General features: G+C 32.3%; 2 protein-coding genes across 2 annotated transcripts; one reads left to right on the forward strand and one right to left on the reverse strand.

Moving 5' to 3' along the window:
- Positions 1 to 15,917: 15,917 nt before the first annotated feature.
- Positions 15,918 to 17,146, forward strand: LOC6644199 (tRNA selenocysteine 1-associated protein 1). Its single transcript, XM_002066775.4, has 2 exons — positions 15,918 to 16,005; positions 16,064 to 17,146. The coding sequence occupies exons 1-2, from the start codon at positions 15,970 to 15,972 to the stop codon at positions 17,099 to 17,101; spliced, it is 1,074 nt and encodes a 357-aa protein (XP_002066811.3). The 5' UTR covers positions 15,918 to 15,969; the 3' UTR covers positions 17,102 to 17,146.
- An 83-nt stretch (positions 17,147 to 17,229) lies between these two features.
- LOC6644200 (60S ribosomal protein L27a) lies at positions 17,230 to 18,481 on the reverse strand. The gene is made up of 4 exons (XM_002066776.4): positions 18,416 to 18,481; positions 17,840 to 18,157; positions 17,458 to 17,594; positions 17,230 to 17,314 (listed from the first exon to the last, which is right to left on the reverse strand). Exons 1-3 carry the CDS (start codon positions 18,416 to 18,418, stop codon positions 17,466 to 17,468), a joined length of 450 nt encoding a protein of 149 aa, XP_002066812.1. The 5' UTR covers positions 18,419 to 18,481; the 3' UTR covers positions 17,230 to 17,314; positions 17,458 to 17,465.
- Between the last annotated feature and the right edge of the window lie 128 nt (positions 18,482 to 18,609).

The following is an 18,609-nucleotide window of genomic DNA, read 5'->3' on the forward strand; positions in this document are numbered from 1 at the left end:
TTGTAGTCTATGGGGGCCCTGCTGGCAGTTTGTTGGCTCTGTTACGACAAGGAGTCGTTGCTGAGCATACGGCTCTCTATATAGTGGCATATGGTAGTGCAATAAAATGTTTTTTTTTTTTGGTTTTTGCTATCTGGACAATCGGCCATCGGTCGATAGTGTCGATATGCCTAAAAGGTTATGCCGCCGCCAAGGAAATTTTTAGTTTTTATTGGCTAGTTTGCCCATTTCTAGCTTAGATTTAACAATCGATTCTGCGTTGAATACCTAACGTCTGACGATTTAACGGCAATTTTTTTTTGTGTTTTTTGTATGCTCGTGTATTTGCACTATCTTGTTCTATATAATAAATGCTTAGCTCTACATATACATACAAATATATCTACATAGGTATATAACTATATAACTATTGTAGAGAGCAAAAAACCACCAAATTATAACAAAAAAAAAAAAGAATATATTGTTTAAAGCTATTGTACTACAATGAGAAATACATTGCACTTTTGCACTCTACAATGGCTCTTATTGGTCATAGGCGACTTGATTGAAATCTTTATAAATAACAATGATGTTCATGTTATTTAGCAATATCATTTTAATCAGCTCTAAGATTAAAGCTACCTTGTAAAAGCAAAGAATTTGCGAAATTGCAATTTTAAATCCTTTGTGTAGAAACTCCATAAAATGTTTTCTACCATTTCAACATTCATTTTTTGAGCCCCAAGTTTATAATATTCGCAGACTTTTTTTATACTATATACGAGATGTGTTCAAAGAGTTGGGAAACTTTTTCGCGACATTGGATTTTATTATTTTATTATATGTACATTCGTATGTTTTAACTACTCTATGACGTCAATGTTGATATTAATTTACTCAAAATTATCATAACAGTTAATGAATCATGGTAACTGAATTTTAATTTTGTATTAGACATTAAAAGTTCTCTATACAAGGTCAAAAAGTAAAAGCATTGCCTCAAAGGTGTATGCCAGGTGTAATCAGCATTTGAAATAATCTATCTGAAACACATTTCTCAATTCCAATTAAATTGGATAACAGAAAAGTGACATATGTTGTTTAAATAGAAATCAACTTGATTATTTTGATTCAAATCCAACTGATGGTAAGAAAAATGAATATTTTCATACTTGTTTCCAAAAAAAAAACACAAAAATGTCTTTACCATATGTTCAGATCTGAGTAAGGCCAAAAGATGAAATCGATTTAAAGAAGTGGTAATATGAAACTTATCAAAACTCAACGAGTCGAAGGTTCTCACATTTGTATCCATTTGTAATCAGAAAATTAGATCAGTTATGACTATTTAATTTAGAAAAAGGCTTCGAGGATTCAGACGTTGACTAACTTGGAGCATATAATATAATAAAAATATTTTGTAAAAACTCATCAACAAAATCAAATTTTCAAATAACAATAATATTAAAATGTTTATTTAAAGTTAGAATGATTAATGCACGTATCTAAATTTTAGAGGTACAGTAGAATCCGGTTATAGCGACTAAAGTTCGATGAGTGATTGGTTGGTTCCAATACAATCTTATATAAAAGGGCCTCCGATTAGTTGAGCGTATAACCGGATTCTACTGTATATATTAAATTTTGGATTATGTTTCGGAAGAATGTTCAAAGTTACTACCAATATTCTTTTGAAGATATTATACAATAAGTACCAAATTCTAAACGCGTCAAGACACAGTAAAGTCGAATTGATATATAAAATCAAATGAATATATTATAAGCTCAATTTAAAATCCATTATCACTTTTTCACCTGTATAACTATATGAATTATAAGTCGTTTATAAGTCTATTTTGTTATTTTAATATATTGTGTGGCATATATATAGCTCTGACAGCTCAACGTCAAGATTTTTGTAAATAAAAGATAACAATTGGATTGGTTACCGATGAATATATCGGAATTATAACATAAAAACCAATTCATTTTTTATCTTTTATTTACAAAAATCTTAAACTCGAGCCTGCAAATAACTTAAAAGTGGATAAGTCCCTCAAATAATATATTAAAACTATAATTTTTAAAATAAATTACAATTAAATTCTTAAAAATGCAAAAAATGAAAGTTTAACTATAGAAACAAATCTAAAAAAAAACATGTAATATAAATTTAGATTCGTATTGAAAATTTAAGATTTTCGCTTGCTCTTTTTTTATTAAAAGCCTTCAATATACGTAAGTTTTTTTTGTGAATTTTACATAGAAACAAAAGAATATTTGTATATACATCTATTTTATAGTACACTTAAATTAGTTCCCAAGGTATGTATATAGTTTTAAAATATTTGATATAAATAGGCTCATCACAACAAAAAACAAAACAAAAAGAAAACTTAATATCTTTTTCATCTGCTTGCATATAGACACGTGTTTTTCTTAATTTCCCAGACGAATTAAAAGAAGAATTATGTGTTGTTTTGCACAGTTTGAAATGCCCGGCAAAATGCAGTGCAGGGTATTAACAAACACAAGCTTCACAACTAGATTTTTTGTTTAGTCAGTTTATTTTTTGTTTTTTTTTTTTACATAGTTTAGTTACAAACGGTTACCGGTTAGAGGCTGGTTTTTGTTTTTTTGCTTTTGCTTTGCGCAATGCAATTAATCAAACTGGGCGGGACCCAGGGAGGGATGGGAGGAGAGTTTGATTGGGTGACAAAGTGAATGCTGCTGAAACTTACTATGCCAGATACTACCAACTAGAAGCGAATTCTAACTGGTCCAAATTAGTTTGAAATGTTAATTGTTTGCTAAAAACTAAAATGCAAACTAAAGTGATTATTTCAAATTTTTTTTTGGATCAGTTCGTAATGATCTCGTTCCATTGTTTAGTGGTTTACATTATGGTTTTGGCATGCCGTAATATGATATATGCCTCCAAAGACAGAGATAGTGCAATGACTTGTGCCCCTCTATCATGATAAATTGGCACTTTAAAAGATAATCATTCCGATAAGTATGAGTATAGAATGCAATGTCATTCACTTGATCTAAGTAGGTCTCAGTTATCGCTGGAAACCTAATCCAGATGCTTGTCAACACGTAACTATATATATATATGTACAAATATGTATCTATCAGTTTGGCAAGTGCAAACTGAGTCTACGAGGTGGATTTAAATTAAGTAGGAACCAAACTAACAAATTAAAATTCTTTTCTTGCTGAAGTATTCCCCAAACATTGCTCGTTTCATGACAAAATTAAGCTTAAATAGTTTATTTTAATAATAATAAGTTTATATTTCTATTATATTTTTTCAATAGTTTGACAAAGCATATGCAAAATTAAAGTAAGCTGTCGAAATGGAATTTTCAGTATTTTGACCATGTTTTTATATAAAATTTTGTTTTCAAAACCGATTGAAATAACTGAGTGATCCTTGAAAATAAAAGTGTTGAAAAAACGATTTAAAGAATAGAAAATATATCAAAAAGGCATCTGACATTATAGGCCGGAAATTTATTGCAATTTGATCAAAAGTTATTGAAATCAATAGAGTGTTTCAATCCTCGAGTTTTTCAATTCTCCTGCTTATGTGAAGAAATTGCAATCAATGTTGATCAATAATCTAACAAATAATCTAAACTCAACGCACACTTAAGGGATTGAAATGGAAAAGCCAGTATAGGATTATTTTAATCATTCGATAGTTAATTTAAACATAAATAATATAATATAAGTAAGAAAACTAAGCGAATGCAGTTTGAATCCGTTTAAAATCAAGTTAAACTATTCTTAAAATTGACTTAAGTCTTTTAGTTTTTGTTTAATTTCCGTACCTTAGATTTTTATAATTATTATTATTATTATTATTATTAAAGTATAGAAATATATAACTATATCTTTCAAGCACTGGCAACAACTAAGGCCTTCAACTTAGACGAAAACTACATCCAAACACTAGCCTGGGATTCGAACCCGGATTGTTCAGTTGACTAAATGACTGGGTCACTTAGACAACTCATCAACCGAGGACTGCACCTCAGATTTTAGTTTTTCAAAAAAAAAATTGAAAAATGCATATTTTTTTTAACTCTTTAACCCATTTTCTACAAAGCAGAACAACATTTTTTGATAACATATTCAGCGAAAAGTAATGTTGCTAAAGTAATTTAGACCAAAGCTAATAGAACTAACTTTCTTGATAAAAGCAAATGAAACAAACTTAAAATTTGCATATTCACTTTTGTGTAAAAACCTTAAAATATTGTAAAAATTTTGGAAAGATGTCTTACTATGCTAAGTCAAACAATAAGCAAAAGGGGGTGAAGCTTAAAAACGGTCCTCAGTTAACCAAAACAGGTTACTATAGGTCTCTGTCCAGATTAGAAATAATTGAGTTCACTTTTAGATCGGTGACGTCGACTACCGGACGGAGAGACAGACGTAATTTTTGACTAAAAAGCTCACAATTTGAAAACAAATTAAGTGAACGAAAATTTTATTTAAAGACAAAAGCGAAAGGAGATATCAATTTCGATGCCAATAAATTTATTAGGAATGGAATTTAAATTGTTCAATTTTAACTCAAACTTTGACAAGTTGTTTAATAAATGTTTAATAAAATGTTAACAAATATAAAAAGTTGACTTTAAACAATGCACAATTGAAATATCCAGAAATGTTTGAAAAAACTCGACTTATTTGTATAAAATATAAAAAATCGTTTGATTTTTCAAATTAAGTATTAATTTTGAACTCTTTTTACTATAAATTTATTACCTTTTTCGGTATTGTTTCCAAACTCATTACTTAATTTGCACACCTCGCTTTAAGATCGGTTTATAGAGGGGGAAAGTGTCAGAGTGAAGAGAAAGAGGGATGGCGATTGGGAAAGAATGTGTAAGCTGGATCACAGACATGACTGATTTATCAGTCATTTTTCTTATCAATGGCATACTTACTTTGTCCAGACACCACAACTTCAACCAGATGCAGTTGGGACCCATCGTTAAAGAATAAACGACTTGTTTTCTTCTTTAAAAATATTTTATATAATATATTTCTTGTTAAAGATTAAGACAAATGAAATGAAAAAAGGAAGTTTAATTGATAATAACCAATGATTAATTAATTTACATATTTGCTTTTTAACATATTTCTTCACTTTATTATATATAAATGGATGGATTGATGTATGTATATTTTAACTGGGATTCTGGCATTCCAATTTAATACTTTAAATTAATGCTCGTCGCCCCTATCAATTAGATGTGCGTAAACATGTGATCTCTATACGATCTAAAGCCGATTTTCATCACTTGCCATTGCCAATTGACATGAACATGACCATTATCCATTATCCACTGCATTTTGGATCCAAGTATTCGTGTTGCTACTCCAGTTAAAACCGCCTAACCATGTCCCTGACCGAAAATAATTTCCGGCTTTAACTGGTTGGATATAGTATGTACAAAAGAGCAGGAAGACAAAAAAAAACTCTATCCCTCTCTTTCACTCTCCCCCTCCCCCAGTTTTTTCAATGGTATTTATTTGACTCGCATATTTTTTCGCTTTATATACAAATTAATTAACGGCCCAGCAAAACACAAAAAAAAATAGTCTTCTATTTATGGGTCCGTGGCGGGCGCCAAAGTTTATATTTTTTTTCAGTTTTTCATACCCTGTATAATATAAATTTTGGGGACATTTGGGGTATACTAGGTTAAACTATATACTAATATTTAATGTGCAAATCCTTGTACGAATTCAATATTTATTACAGAGTATTCATGTATTGATCTCAAACTTTTCGAAGAAGCTGCAGACTTTATTTGCTTAAACATATTTACAAATAATCTTCTCTAAATCAATTTTAATATATATACTAACTTAAGTAAGGACTTCATCTAAGCAAAAGTATAAAAACAGTCAAAAACTCTGAAATGGTAGAAGATATCTTACGAGAGACCTTAGGAAATTTTATTTCTCAGTCAAATTCCCAAGAATTGTGTGTGTGCGAAATTCTTTGTAAGGAAAATTTCTAAAAAAAACAGGGCATGTAACAGTCGACTTTTAGTTGCAATTATTTTTTTGATAATCAAACTGCCACAACAACGACGACCTCAAAGAATTGATGGAATCCAACACTTTTTCTGTATTTTTTTTTTTGCTCGTCTGATCAATTAAAAAAAAAAATGATGGAAAAAAGATGACAAACTAAATAACTTGCTTCTTTTTCTTATTTACACTGAGAACGAGTTGTGGTCAGTGAGCGGTGGGAACAGGGGGAAATGGGGGAAGCAAATAAACTACGATCGACCATGGGCATGGGGCATGCCCATGCTCCATAGGCCTATAAGTCTGGGTAGCCTATCTATCAAATATGTATGTACATACTCATATGAATAATTTATAAGAGAAATTACATGTACGAATCGCATGACTGACTCTACGACTCAGCCTGCCACTCTCTGACTCTGACTCTGCGGCATTTTGCAGTCACATGGGGCACACATTGTACAGCTTCCAGCTCCTTGTGTGCCAACAAACCCAACCAAACATGCTGTGCAATATAATGAAGATCTTAATTAATGGACTGCCTAAGATCGTTTATTATCTGTGCACACAAGGAGACACAAGGCCAACATTATAATCGTCATCATTATCATCATCAACTACTGATGTTGGTGGCATTTGGCCAGGGAAAACTCTATGAAAATTATTTCAATATGTTTTACATTTAAAAAATAGTGTTCGAAATTCCTGGAATTAATATTTAAGCTGGGATTTTTTACAGAAAAATGTTAATGGCTGGTTTTATTTTTATCAGTGTTCAATATGTTTAAAGGTAAAATTCAATCAAATTTTCTAAAATCACTCAAATTGTTATTACCTAAGAATAATAAGCAATTGATGATCCGATTTCTTAGTTCTTTAAACTATTTAAATGGATTCCGTTTTAATTATATAAATTTAATACATTTTATTGAACCATAACCTCCCTACTTTCTCAAACTGTTTTGGGAATTGTGAGTGAAAAAATTGCCTTAGACTAATTTTGAAACAGGAATGCACCTTCTGTTCACCTGTCTGTCGACGTATGTACACTTTGGACGGGTTCCTAATTACCTGCACAGCGACTCTTCGTATTAAAAATAGAAGAGAGAATAACAGGTGGGTTGTTGTGATAAAAAAAAATATCCTCTTTTTGCGATGAAGTTCATTTAATTTGAATCCGTTTTGGATGAAAAATATCTCATTTAATGGGAAATTTAATTCACTTTTGTCATAGTTGAAGAAACTACATTAGGTAGATCAATTTTCAACTTGAACTCGAAGCCTAAACTCAAAAAGCCTAAAAAGTACACTCCTGTTTAACTGAATAGGTTCAAAGATTGGTTCTGGCAATGTGTCTTTATTCTCAGTTACTGCTTCGGCTATATACTCATTAATTTTGAACTGTAATTTGTTCACAAATTCAACATCAAGAAAAAAAACTTCGTGATTTTTGGAATGGTAGTTCAAAACACTCGATTCTTCGTCATATTAAGTAAAATAGCTGCATATTTTTGGCTCATAAGGTTCAAAATTACTGATTTTAGTTTGTGTTAACTTAAATTTTTTAATTGTTAACTTAAATTTAAGTTAAGGTTTTGGATTTTTTGACCAAAAGGTACGAAACAAGCCCCTGACTTTTAAACCTATTCAGTTGAACCAAATAAAATGTTATGTTTCTAAAAAAGTTTGTAATGACGAGACCTGAGCTGAGCTGCGAAAAAGTGGTTTGTTTTATTACCATATGTTTTTTGTTTACAGGAAAATTAATTTCCTCGAAATCGGCCAATTTAAATTTATTGCCATTTAAAATGCAAACAAGTGTTAAATCTATTCCCTAGAGCCGCAGTGTACATACAAAAATCAGAAAAAATATTAAGAACAAACAAATTGATGTCTACAATTTTGTTTTACATGGGTAAATCATACATATTTGTCATAAGTTGTAAGATGAAATGATACACTAAAATATTTTGAACTTCAGCATTTACAATACTCTCAATCATTTCAAGTCGAACTCGTTTCTATTTCCATCTCAATTTGTACTTTTAATATATTTAGATTCTATATAAACTCATAAGAATGTTTGTTAAATTTAATATTCTATACTTGAGAATTGAATCCGGCTAGTGATACAAAATCTTTATAAATACGACTATATCAAAACCGCAAACGATTGATTTCATAGCAAAATAAAGCACATATATGTATGTATGTGTATGACGGTTTAAGTACTTATATTTACAATAAGATTTTCCATTAAGCTATGAAAGACTAGACTGAGCGATACCTTATCTTTAAAGATAGTTATCAATTTCCTCAGGTAATCGCTAATATCCTGGCAAATACCACCAAGGTCCGTCCCACTCATGAAGAAGCGATCAACTTTCCCTCTCTATCTAATCACCCAACAATGTGTCAATGGATTTGACACAAGTGTTTTAATCTAACATAATCAAAGTACATTAGACAACTATAATTGAAGACGATTTAAATGTCTGTTTCCTTTGCTTCGTGTGTTCAATATAATCCCACGTCCTCTTGATTATTATTTTTGATATGATAAATGCTGGGATCGTTGTGAAATTCTTAAATATTTTGAAGGTCTTATTAGCTAATTAAATCAAATTTAAATTCATCGTTTATTTAAATGAGGGAATATCTTGTATCTGCTACCTTATAAATATTACATTGGGAGCATTCCCAAGACCAATATCAATTTATCATTTTAGGATTTTAAAGATTGAAAAGAAATAAATTCTTTTAGATTTATGAACTCTACATCATACATTCAATGAGCAACAAATTCATATTATCTTTTCATCAGTCTACAATACAGAACCTCTTCTCGGGTCTCTGATCTAAAGAAAAGAAGAAATGGAAAACAAACTACTAAAAAATGAAGTTTCTCAAAAAATGTTCACCCTTATTGACCTTAAAAAAGCAACTTAACCCTCTGTTGCACACTTATGTTTGAAAATTTAACCTCAGTTTTATGAAAGATGAAGAAGAATTTTCGGAAACAGATGAACCGATTGATCGGATATTCTATTTTATATATTCTAGAACTTAAATAATGCTTTATCATTTCTGACAAAAATGTATTTTCTACACAATTTAAGTTTAAAATATATGGCAAAAATAAATTTTTTACTTTAAAAAGCGGCAAATTCGTTTAATTTTGTATTTTTGCCTTGTTTTTCGATTAATTTACAGACTTTACATTTCTATAAGGAAATCAAATTGGTTGATTTATTTACATGATTCGGTTCTCTTAATTGGGAGGGTTTCCAGGACATGTGCAGTAGTTGCTCCAAAAACTGATTGTTTAGAATTAAGTAAGTACATATGTATGTTTACGAATCTTTGATAATTCGTACTAATCCTATAAATTTAGTAGTTTTCTCAAAATAATATTTGAAAAGTTTTTTATTTTAGAGCTTCTAACTAGATGCAATCCCTTAAGCAAAGAAAGAATGTTTCTCATTTCCTGAATGATTTTCACAGGTCAGTAAGTGGACTATTATGTCATTTCGCTGTTGTAAACAAGTAAAAATATGTTGAAGCTACAACTAGACTAGAAATATTTCATAGAAGTGTTAAGTCGAGCGTCATATGTAGTTGCAATAACTTGAAACAAATCTCGAACAAAGCTCTCAAATTTTGTGGTCCATTAATCAATCTTACAATGGATTACATATAACAATCGCATTGCTATATCCGTATATATATATTATTCTGGAACCATTGCAGTAGGTACATTTATGTCATAGCTGTTTTATATTTGGTACACACTAATTTACGAGTAATACATTTCGAAATCCAGTTAGATTATTTTTAAAAACGACTTTTGCCTTTTTGTTATAATTTTCAGCTATTTAGAAACTTGCATAAATTCAACGATCACGCAAACCAGTGGAAGACGCAAAATCGTTTTGAAAATTAATAAATGCTTAAATAATTAAATTGGTTTAAAAAAAAAACGAAATGAATATTGATGCTTAAAGGCAATAACATTTTGAGGGTCAGCAGTGGCAACAGCAGCAGCAGCAGCAACGACGACGACGATGACAAGAAAAACTAACTACTATAAGTTATACAAATAAAAAACTGCAGAGACATCACGCAAATTTGAACTATTTTGATCGGTCGACAGAGAGAGAGAGAGAGGGGGGGGAGAGGTAGAATTAATGAAGGCTGACAAGTCGGAGTCAAGTTGAAGTCAAAGTATCGAGTCATAGTCAATCGGGTTAACCCTGACATTTTATGTAAGTTCTTGGGTTTTTTTTTTCGTTTCCATTTCGTTGGGTTTGGTTTTTACATTCTTTTGTATTATGCCCTAATTGACATTATCTAACTTATGTATAGGGCCATAAAAATTAAATAAACTTTGTTTTTTGCTATCTTAAATATGACTTTTACAATGTGGTACTAATAATAATATAGGGTCTAATCTTTATAGTCCTCCCGAGTTGAGTTTATTATAACTAAATTCAGTGACTTTTGCACCACAGAGGAAACACATGGTCAGAGATAAGATTTCCTTCGGAAATATATATATGTATATATATATATATGTATGTAGTTTATGCCGACTTGAAGAAAAACAAGCCATTAAGAGAACAACAAGAGTCCAAGCATGTGATTTTGCTTTCGATTTTTAATAGTGTCAAATTCCATTGATTATTCCCCTCGAAATCTGAATCATTGACTAACTATCGACTATAAAGTCGGGCGTACGCCCGATCCCAATTTAGATGGGTGTGTCATTCAGATGATTTAATAACTTAATTGCCAAGAGTGAGCCCGAAATTATAATTATGGTCTGGGGGAAATTCAACAAACATATACTAAATTTTATAATTTTTAATAACCAAAAGGGGCCGGCATTATATCTACCTGATAAATACACATACAATTGTATATTATACATATATGATAAATGAACTTGCATTCATTGCATGCAATATTCATTAAAAGTGTGAAAAATTGTAAGAACTTTTAGCATGTTAAGTGAGTTTTAACATTTAATTGTTGCACTTTTGTTTATAAATATTTAAAATTGTTTTTGTTTTTCTTTTCTTTATATTTGCACGGGGTGTATTTCCTAATAACTGACAGCTGGGCGTTGGAAGCTCGGACTCGAGTGCTGAACCCGGGGCGGGCCTTCACCATAATGTCTGAGTCCCAGACTGAGACAGAGGCAGAGACATGTGATTGCGCGCGAATAATATTTATTTATAAAATAATAATATTTTAAACTGCTAATTTCTCAGAACGGAAGTGAATTGACTTTGTAAGTTCACATTTCTACACTCAGACAAACTCAAAATGTTGTTCGAGAAGAGTTGTAATATTAAATACATAAATGATTTTGATGTCGGATGCAAGACCTAGTTTAATAATAATCGTCTACTTTGTCAATATTGGAGGCATTGAAAAGGAGATCAAATAAAAAAATAAAAGTAAAAAGCGCTTCAGATTCAAAATCGTTACAATTACAACTGTTATTGAACCACTAGATTGGCCAGATCCTAGACCGTTCTTAAAATCACCAACTTTGGAGAAATCTTCTGATGGAGCTGAGCCAATTGATATGTCTCTTTTTCCAATCTTTATTTTCATTTGTGTTGTCTCAGCTTCAGGCAGCTTTTAGAACGAATTTCCACATTAATTCTATGTATAATTTGTCTTTATAATATTGGATGTTATAAATAGGTGTACTTTACTAATTAACCTAGATCAAAATTTAACAAACAAAGGCAACGGGTGTTGGTCGTCTGTCCAATGGATGCAGATGCTTCAGCCTACGTCTACAGTTGTTGATGGCCAGTTCTTTGGCTAAGAGATTGGGATGAGTTTCAAGACGGTCTGCATGGGTAGCCAGACCGTGGTGGAGACCCGAATTTGGGACGTACCATTCTGCTCCTTTAATGCAACGAAGCGTTTTGTTCTTTGGACTTTTTCGTAGCTGCAGAGCCCCAAATAGCAGGAGGATATGTGAAAGTAGGTACCACAATCGCTATGTAATTTTTACCTTTCCTTGCGAGAGACAACGTGCTGGATTCTCTGAGCATCCAGTCCACTATTTGGAGTAGAAATGCCTCTAGAATCCTTTCATTGACCTTATTAAGCATGGGCCACTCACCAAGCAAAGTTGTACCCTCTCTTCGTGACCTTCAATTGGCCAGTGTCCTGTGATGACTTCAGACACTTCTTTTTTTGTTGTGCTACGAAATTTCTTAGTTTATTATAAGTTTGTAGGACACAATTATTCTTTCTGAAGGGAAATTAATTAAATTTGAACAGTTTCTATCGAAGGTGTCACAAAAATCTTCCAAATGAAATGTATCGGTATCAACGAATTCCCCAATAAAAGAGATAAAAAAGTTTTTGAATATGTCGGAAACAACTTAACAATTATTCTTAGATCATTTTTCTGACCTTTTTTTTTATTTCTCTAAATCAATTCACAAGTTTTACTTTTACTTCTAAATTTTATTTATTAATATATCTAATTATTTGTTTTTAGAGAACACTCTCTTCTACCTCAAAGTTGTCTGACCCACTTTAAAGATGCATAAATTCAAAAAACCAAAAACTGGCTAAATAAATTAAATAGAAAAATCTCACACCTTGACCTTATGACCCCAGAAAAAAACTGTGATTATGCTCGTGTCTCTTTGTGGTGCCGACAAAATATAAAACAACTAAAGTCGAATCTGTCTATACCCTTAGACAGAAAAATTCTAAGCACTTAAATGTGCGTAGGTGCATTTTTTTTATATACTTTTAAATAATAATTATTACAAAATTGTATAAATAGTTATATAATCTTAATCAAATATTATTCCTATATATGAATTTTAGGATCAGCCAATAAATATTCGAATTTTAACTTTAAATGTGTTAGAATCACCAAATACTCCTCTCTCTTTTATGTATGTAAATTTTTGGGTAAATTGGCAACAAAATTTTAAAAAAATCTTTAGCAATTGACTTTTATTTTAAGCACAGCTTTAAAGCAAATATCTTTTTACCCACAATCATTTGGCAAAAAAGATGGAAAGTTATTCGAAAGGCCTTCTTAAGAGATATATTATTCTGGATCAATATCTCTTTATCCCACTTTAAATAGGATTGATATTGGTCAAAATATATTTGCCAACACATAATAAAGAATTATTTATATTAAATTAACAAAATTGTATAATTCATAAAAAGATCTTTTGCGAACAATCATTTTGTTCGCTTGACATTAACATTTGTTTCGTTTCAACCTAGAAGAAGTAGGTACTACTCAACATATTCTTTAGTATATGAGGAACAAGATAGGGCACTAAATCAGAGGGGATTATATATATGTACATATGTTTGTAGTCAAATAGACGTGTCTCTTGTTAGAAGTAATATGCTTCTGCCTCTTGCGTCTTACTGAAAGAGCATTCTACTGATAAGATAAGCAACAAAACACACAGAGAAAGAGAGAGAGAGGGAGAGATCAAATGTGAAAGAAACCAGAGCAAGATAGAAAGATCGGCGTGGGAAACTGGAAAAATAATTAAACAAGAAGAACAAGAATAAAATTAGTAAAGGTGCCCAGCATGATGAAATGTTTAAAATTGTCCAGCATATGCTTCAAATTCTTCATTAATAAAAAATAAAAAAAAAACAAAACCAGTTTTATTTCACATTCAAGTATATTAACTTAATTTACATATGCCAAATGTTTAGGCCAAAATTTGACTAAATGCGTCACACGTTTCATTCATAGTTTATTTTATTTTTTTCTTTTTTTTCGTCCAATTTTTGAGCAATGAACCAAAAAAAAATGTTCAAACACTGATAATAGGCAACCTTCGAGGGTAATCGTCATAAACGGTTTTAGATTTGGATTTGGATTACTATTACTGTCAATCGATAAGTGTTTGCTTGCTGATTTATAAGTCACTTCCCACCCCCCAACCCCCACCTCTCCTGCCCAGTGGCACTAGACCACAATACATAAGGTGTTGAACTTTCGAGTGTTGAAATATAATAATAATAAACCATTTGGCATTGACATTGGCATGCAACGAAGTTGTTAAAAAAAATTAAAAACATTTCAAAATATTTACACAGCCGGCAACGCAGGGCCTTTTCAACGGGGAGCATACATATGGACGGACGTATGTATAACTGAGCAAATAGTTATATACAAAAATACGAAATGTTTTGCAAAAACGTCACTAAAAGTACATAAATCTTAATTGCCGATTTAGCTGAAAAAAATAAAAACTACTAGGTAAACGTTTCCATCATTTACAATTGACATCACGTTGTATAGTGAATTAAATGTTAACTTAATATCGTTAGTGACATTAACTTTATAGATCCAAATCAAATTTCATGACTCACAAGTGAAATAAATACTCCCAGAGACGAAAATTTTAACTAACTAAAAGCTAAAAAACAAACTTAAAAAACTTACCAATGCAAATGTTAAAATATTTTAAGATGTACTTATCTAAACGTTGTAATACAAATTAAAATAAATAAATATTATACTAAACTTTACCTTTTTTACTTTACCTTTTTTATTTTAACTTATCTAAACGCTGTAATACAAATTAAAATAAATAAACATTATACTAAACTTTACCTTTTAAAAACTATTGAACCATTTTTATTGCCAATCCGGTTAAAACAAAAAATTCAGTAAGTAGCAATTTATTTAATTATTTTATTTCATTTATTTCTAAGTATCTGTGTTGTGTAATTAGAAAAAAGTAAACTTATTATTAAAATCATTTTAAACAACTTGTGTGTTGTTGGTTGTCGGGTGTGGTATTGCTGTTTTTTTTTATTGGAAGTCTCATCACGTTTCACAGGATTTTGAATAATTCTTGTTCATATCCCTCTCAAATATTGGCATTATTTTAATTTACTCGTTTGCTAGTTTGTACGTATACTGCAGCCATTTGCCAATAAAATATACAAGAATACACTCATATACAATAAAATATATAAGTATAAGGCAGACAAATATTTAAATATAGAAACGTTTATTATGAACCCAGTTAAAAGCGTCTTGACAAGTTTTTAAGTGTGGCCGCTCAGCCCAAATGACTTAGGCCTTAGCACTTCCGGCTTAGGCCTTAGCACTTTTTAGGGCACTGTGGCGCCACCTGTATACATTTCAAACGCATTTTCTTCAAGTCAGCGACACTGTTAAATTTGAGTTAGCGATGAACCTCTGTTAACACACTGTTTACTTTTTTCAGTTTGTAATTTTATATATTTCAACTATATATTTATTTTTTTAAATCATATAAAGCTTTCAATTATTAAAGCGAGATGAAACCTTTGTTTCAATTCAATTTAGGTGTTTTGGAGCACTCCATATATTGACAATTTCTCTAAAGGCACTGCCTAATTAAGATTGATTAAAAAATTTTAGCACAGTTTTATAGAAAATGACATTATTATGGACCAACCAAAAGGCGGAGTCCTATAAAATGGGCCAAAAAAAAAAAATACGCCGTCTTTAATAGTAGTTTTCACCCATTGGACTTCAAAAACATGGCTTAGTGAAGTTTGCATGCTAAAATTTTTGTGGGAACTTTCTGGAGCATGTTCAGAGAGTTTCATTCAAAATGCTAGAAAAATTAAAAACTGTGGGGCCTTGCTTGAAGCCAAAAAGATCATGCCAAACTTAGTCAAGAAAATTAACTAATTAAATTTGGTGGGCATACAAATTAATAATTTGGGCATAAATGTTTCCGGTTATACTTGTATTGAAATAAAATTAAATTCTAATGTCTCACATCACTAGTTTTTAGGAGTTGGCAGCACTCTGTAACTGTCAAATAGAAGTCACATCACTAATTGAAAAAGAAAACATACGCATCGAAAGCATTTATTTTGAAATTGTAAAATAGATACAAATAAAATATGTCATCGGTACATTGCCAACTATGGATGGGAAGCGTGAGTAACAATTGCGAAATAATTTGGGGTTGCTAATTTCACATATCATGCCTTATAGCTGGAGTCCTACATGACGGAAAACTTCATCATTGCGGCTTTCCGGAAGATGGGCGAAGATCCCACTACAGTTCGATTGATGCGCAACAAATACACTGGAGAACCAGCGGGATATTGTTTCGTCAATTTCATATCCGATGATCATGCCTTGGATGCTATGCATAAGTTAAATGGCAAACCCATACCCGGAACCAATCCCATTGTACGTTTCCGCTTGAATTCAGCTAGCAATTCATACAAATTGCCCGGCAATGAGCGGGAATTCAGCGTTTGGGTCGGTGATCTCAGCTCCGATGTAGATGATTACCAACTGTATAAGGTTTTCTCAAGTAAATTCACCTCCATCAAGACAGCGAAAGTTATTCTGGATAGCTTGGGGTTCTCAAAAGGCTATGGGTTTGTACGATTTGGCATCGAGGATGAGCAGAAGTCAGCTCTCTACGATATGAATGGCTACATTGGACTGGGCACTAGGCCCATTAAGATTTGCAATGCTGTTCCCAAGCCAAAGGCCGAACTGGCAGCTGCCCTGGGCATGGGTGGCGCCAATAGTAACTATGGATATGGAGGCGCAGGGCCCACTTCAACAACAGGAACAACTGCAGCGGCGGGAACTGATTACTCGCAATATTATGATCCGACTAGCACCTATTGGCAGGGCTATAATGCCTGGCAAGGCTACTATGATCAACAAGGCGCTGGCGGTCCATCAATTACAGATGCCGCCGCGTATTATCAACAGGCCATGTCACAATCCCATTCGAATCCTCAAACATTGGCTCAACATGCCGAGGCTTGGAGCGCACAGCGTAGTGCCCAATATGAACAACAGCAGCAGCAACAACAACAAATGTTGCAGGGTGAAGGTGGACTGGCAACTGGTAATGGTGGCGCCGACGATGACTATGGCCTAGAGGATCACAAATTTGTTCTCGATGTGGATAAACTTAATCGTGAAACTATTGATTCAGATCGGCGCCTTTATGACGCATTGGAAAGCTCCAAGTGGCTGCCCATAGAACAGTTGGAAGTATTCTAGTTTAGCTTTAATATCTATTCTTAAAATAAAATGATAAAAAAAAACCCTAGTTGTTTTCCTGTCCAGGCCGTTTCTTCCCTTTCCAGATTCCAACTAGAAATATTTTATAAACAAAAACAATATAATCGTTGTTTTTCCTTTTAAATTTATTAAAAAACAAATACATTTTTGATGGTCGAATGTATTCCATTTGCTTTTATTTTGTAGAAGAATCTGCAATAAAATAAGAAAAAACAACCAATTAAAGAATTTGCTATGTTAATTCGAACTTAAATTTTATGAGAGTACAACGAAAATTGATATTTTACGGAGATTTATTAATATTCTTAGGTAAATAATTAATGTAAAAATCACACCTTAAAACTTAAGCCCTCAACAAGCAGACACCACCGGCCTTCTTGATTTTGTCTTCAGCTTTCTTGGAGAAGTATTTGGCCTTCACAATGACGGGGCGAGCGGGCAAGTGACCGCGTCCCAGCAGCTTGTAGTAACCCTGTGGAGGAAAAGATAATAAAGATACACGATTAGAAAATTGTGCCTGTAATAGACTTTTTCTTCTTTAGCTGATAAAATGTGTTGCACATTACGAATCTTTGATCTGAAAGGCATTTCTCAACAGGATTTGAGCGATTGCACATTCGCATTCAGTCCGCCCATCGCCTTAGGTGAATCTTCATTTTAAAGATTGTCAACGCAGCAGCACATTCAGCATAGAATTCATATAAGAGATTCACTTACAAATTGAACCAGATCGATGACTGGTGCCTTGGTGCTCTTCTCCTTCTCCAGTTCGGCGAATTTCTCGGGTCCAACCAGAGACCACAATTTGTCCAGATTGATTTCTGGTCTGAATTTGTGCTGGCGGCGCAAATGGAAGTTCCTCATACCAACTTTACCGAAGTAACCGGGATGGTATTTGTCGAAGTTGATGCGGTGATGGTGCATACCACCAGCGTTACCGCGACCTCCAGGATGCTTGCGGTGCTTGCCGATACGACCATGACCATGGCTGACATGACCACGCAGCTTCCTGGTCTTCTTCCTCTTGATATTCGACTGGAAAAAATGAAATCACATTTTAAATTAGTAAACCATGTTTTTTTCACTTTACTTTAGTGTCTGCAATTCCACGTGTAAATGAGGTTATGTTGGTCAGTTTACACACGCCGAATCTCACTTTTACATTGCTCTGCACATCTTCAACTTCAGTGTGTAGAAATGTAGACAGGCAAACATAATAAATCTCTAAGTTTTCATTTTAATTAAGCTCTAGCAAGCATTAAATGCTCAACTGCTTTATTGACGTCCACCTACCATCTTCAGAGTTTTGGAAAGAAAGGAAGTCAATGAAGTTGGCTGCGCTTGAGTAGTGTTGCCATTATATTTATAATCGGTAATCGATTAAATATCTACATTTTCGCAACACTGATAGCATATCGACATTTAACCGATATTAAAATGTACCGTCTACAAAAACTTCACTCCTGGTCTCGACAGAGTCCTTCATT

The sequence above is a fragment of the Drosophila willistoni genome (genome assembly GCF_018902025.1).
Source record: "Drosophila willistoni isolate 14030-0811.24 chromosome 2R unlocalized genomic scaffold, UCI_dwil_1.1 Seg167, whole genome shotgun sequence".
Taxonomy (NCBI): Eukaryota; Metazoa; Arthropoda; class Insecta; order Diptera; family Drosophilidae; genus Drosophila; species Drosophila willistoni.

What these genes read in the sequence shown, in the direction of transcription:
- LOC6644200 (XM_002066776.4), bottom strand. An exon ending in TCATCGATCTGGTTCAATTT is followed by an intron (nt 17,595 to 17,839) that starts GTAAGTGAATCT and finishes TTTCCTCCACAG; the next exon opens with GGTTACTACAAGCTGCTGGG.
- LOC6644199 (XM_002066775.4), top strand. Translation starts at nt 15,970, where the DNA reads ATGTCATCGGTACATTGCCAACTATGGATGGGAAGC. An exon ending in GCCAACTATGGATGGGAAGC is followed by an intron (nt 16,006 to 16,063) that starts GTGAGTAACAAT and finishes CATGCCTTATAG; the next exon opens with CTGGAGTCCTACATGACGGA.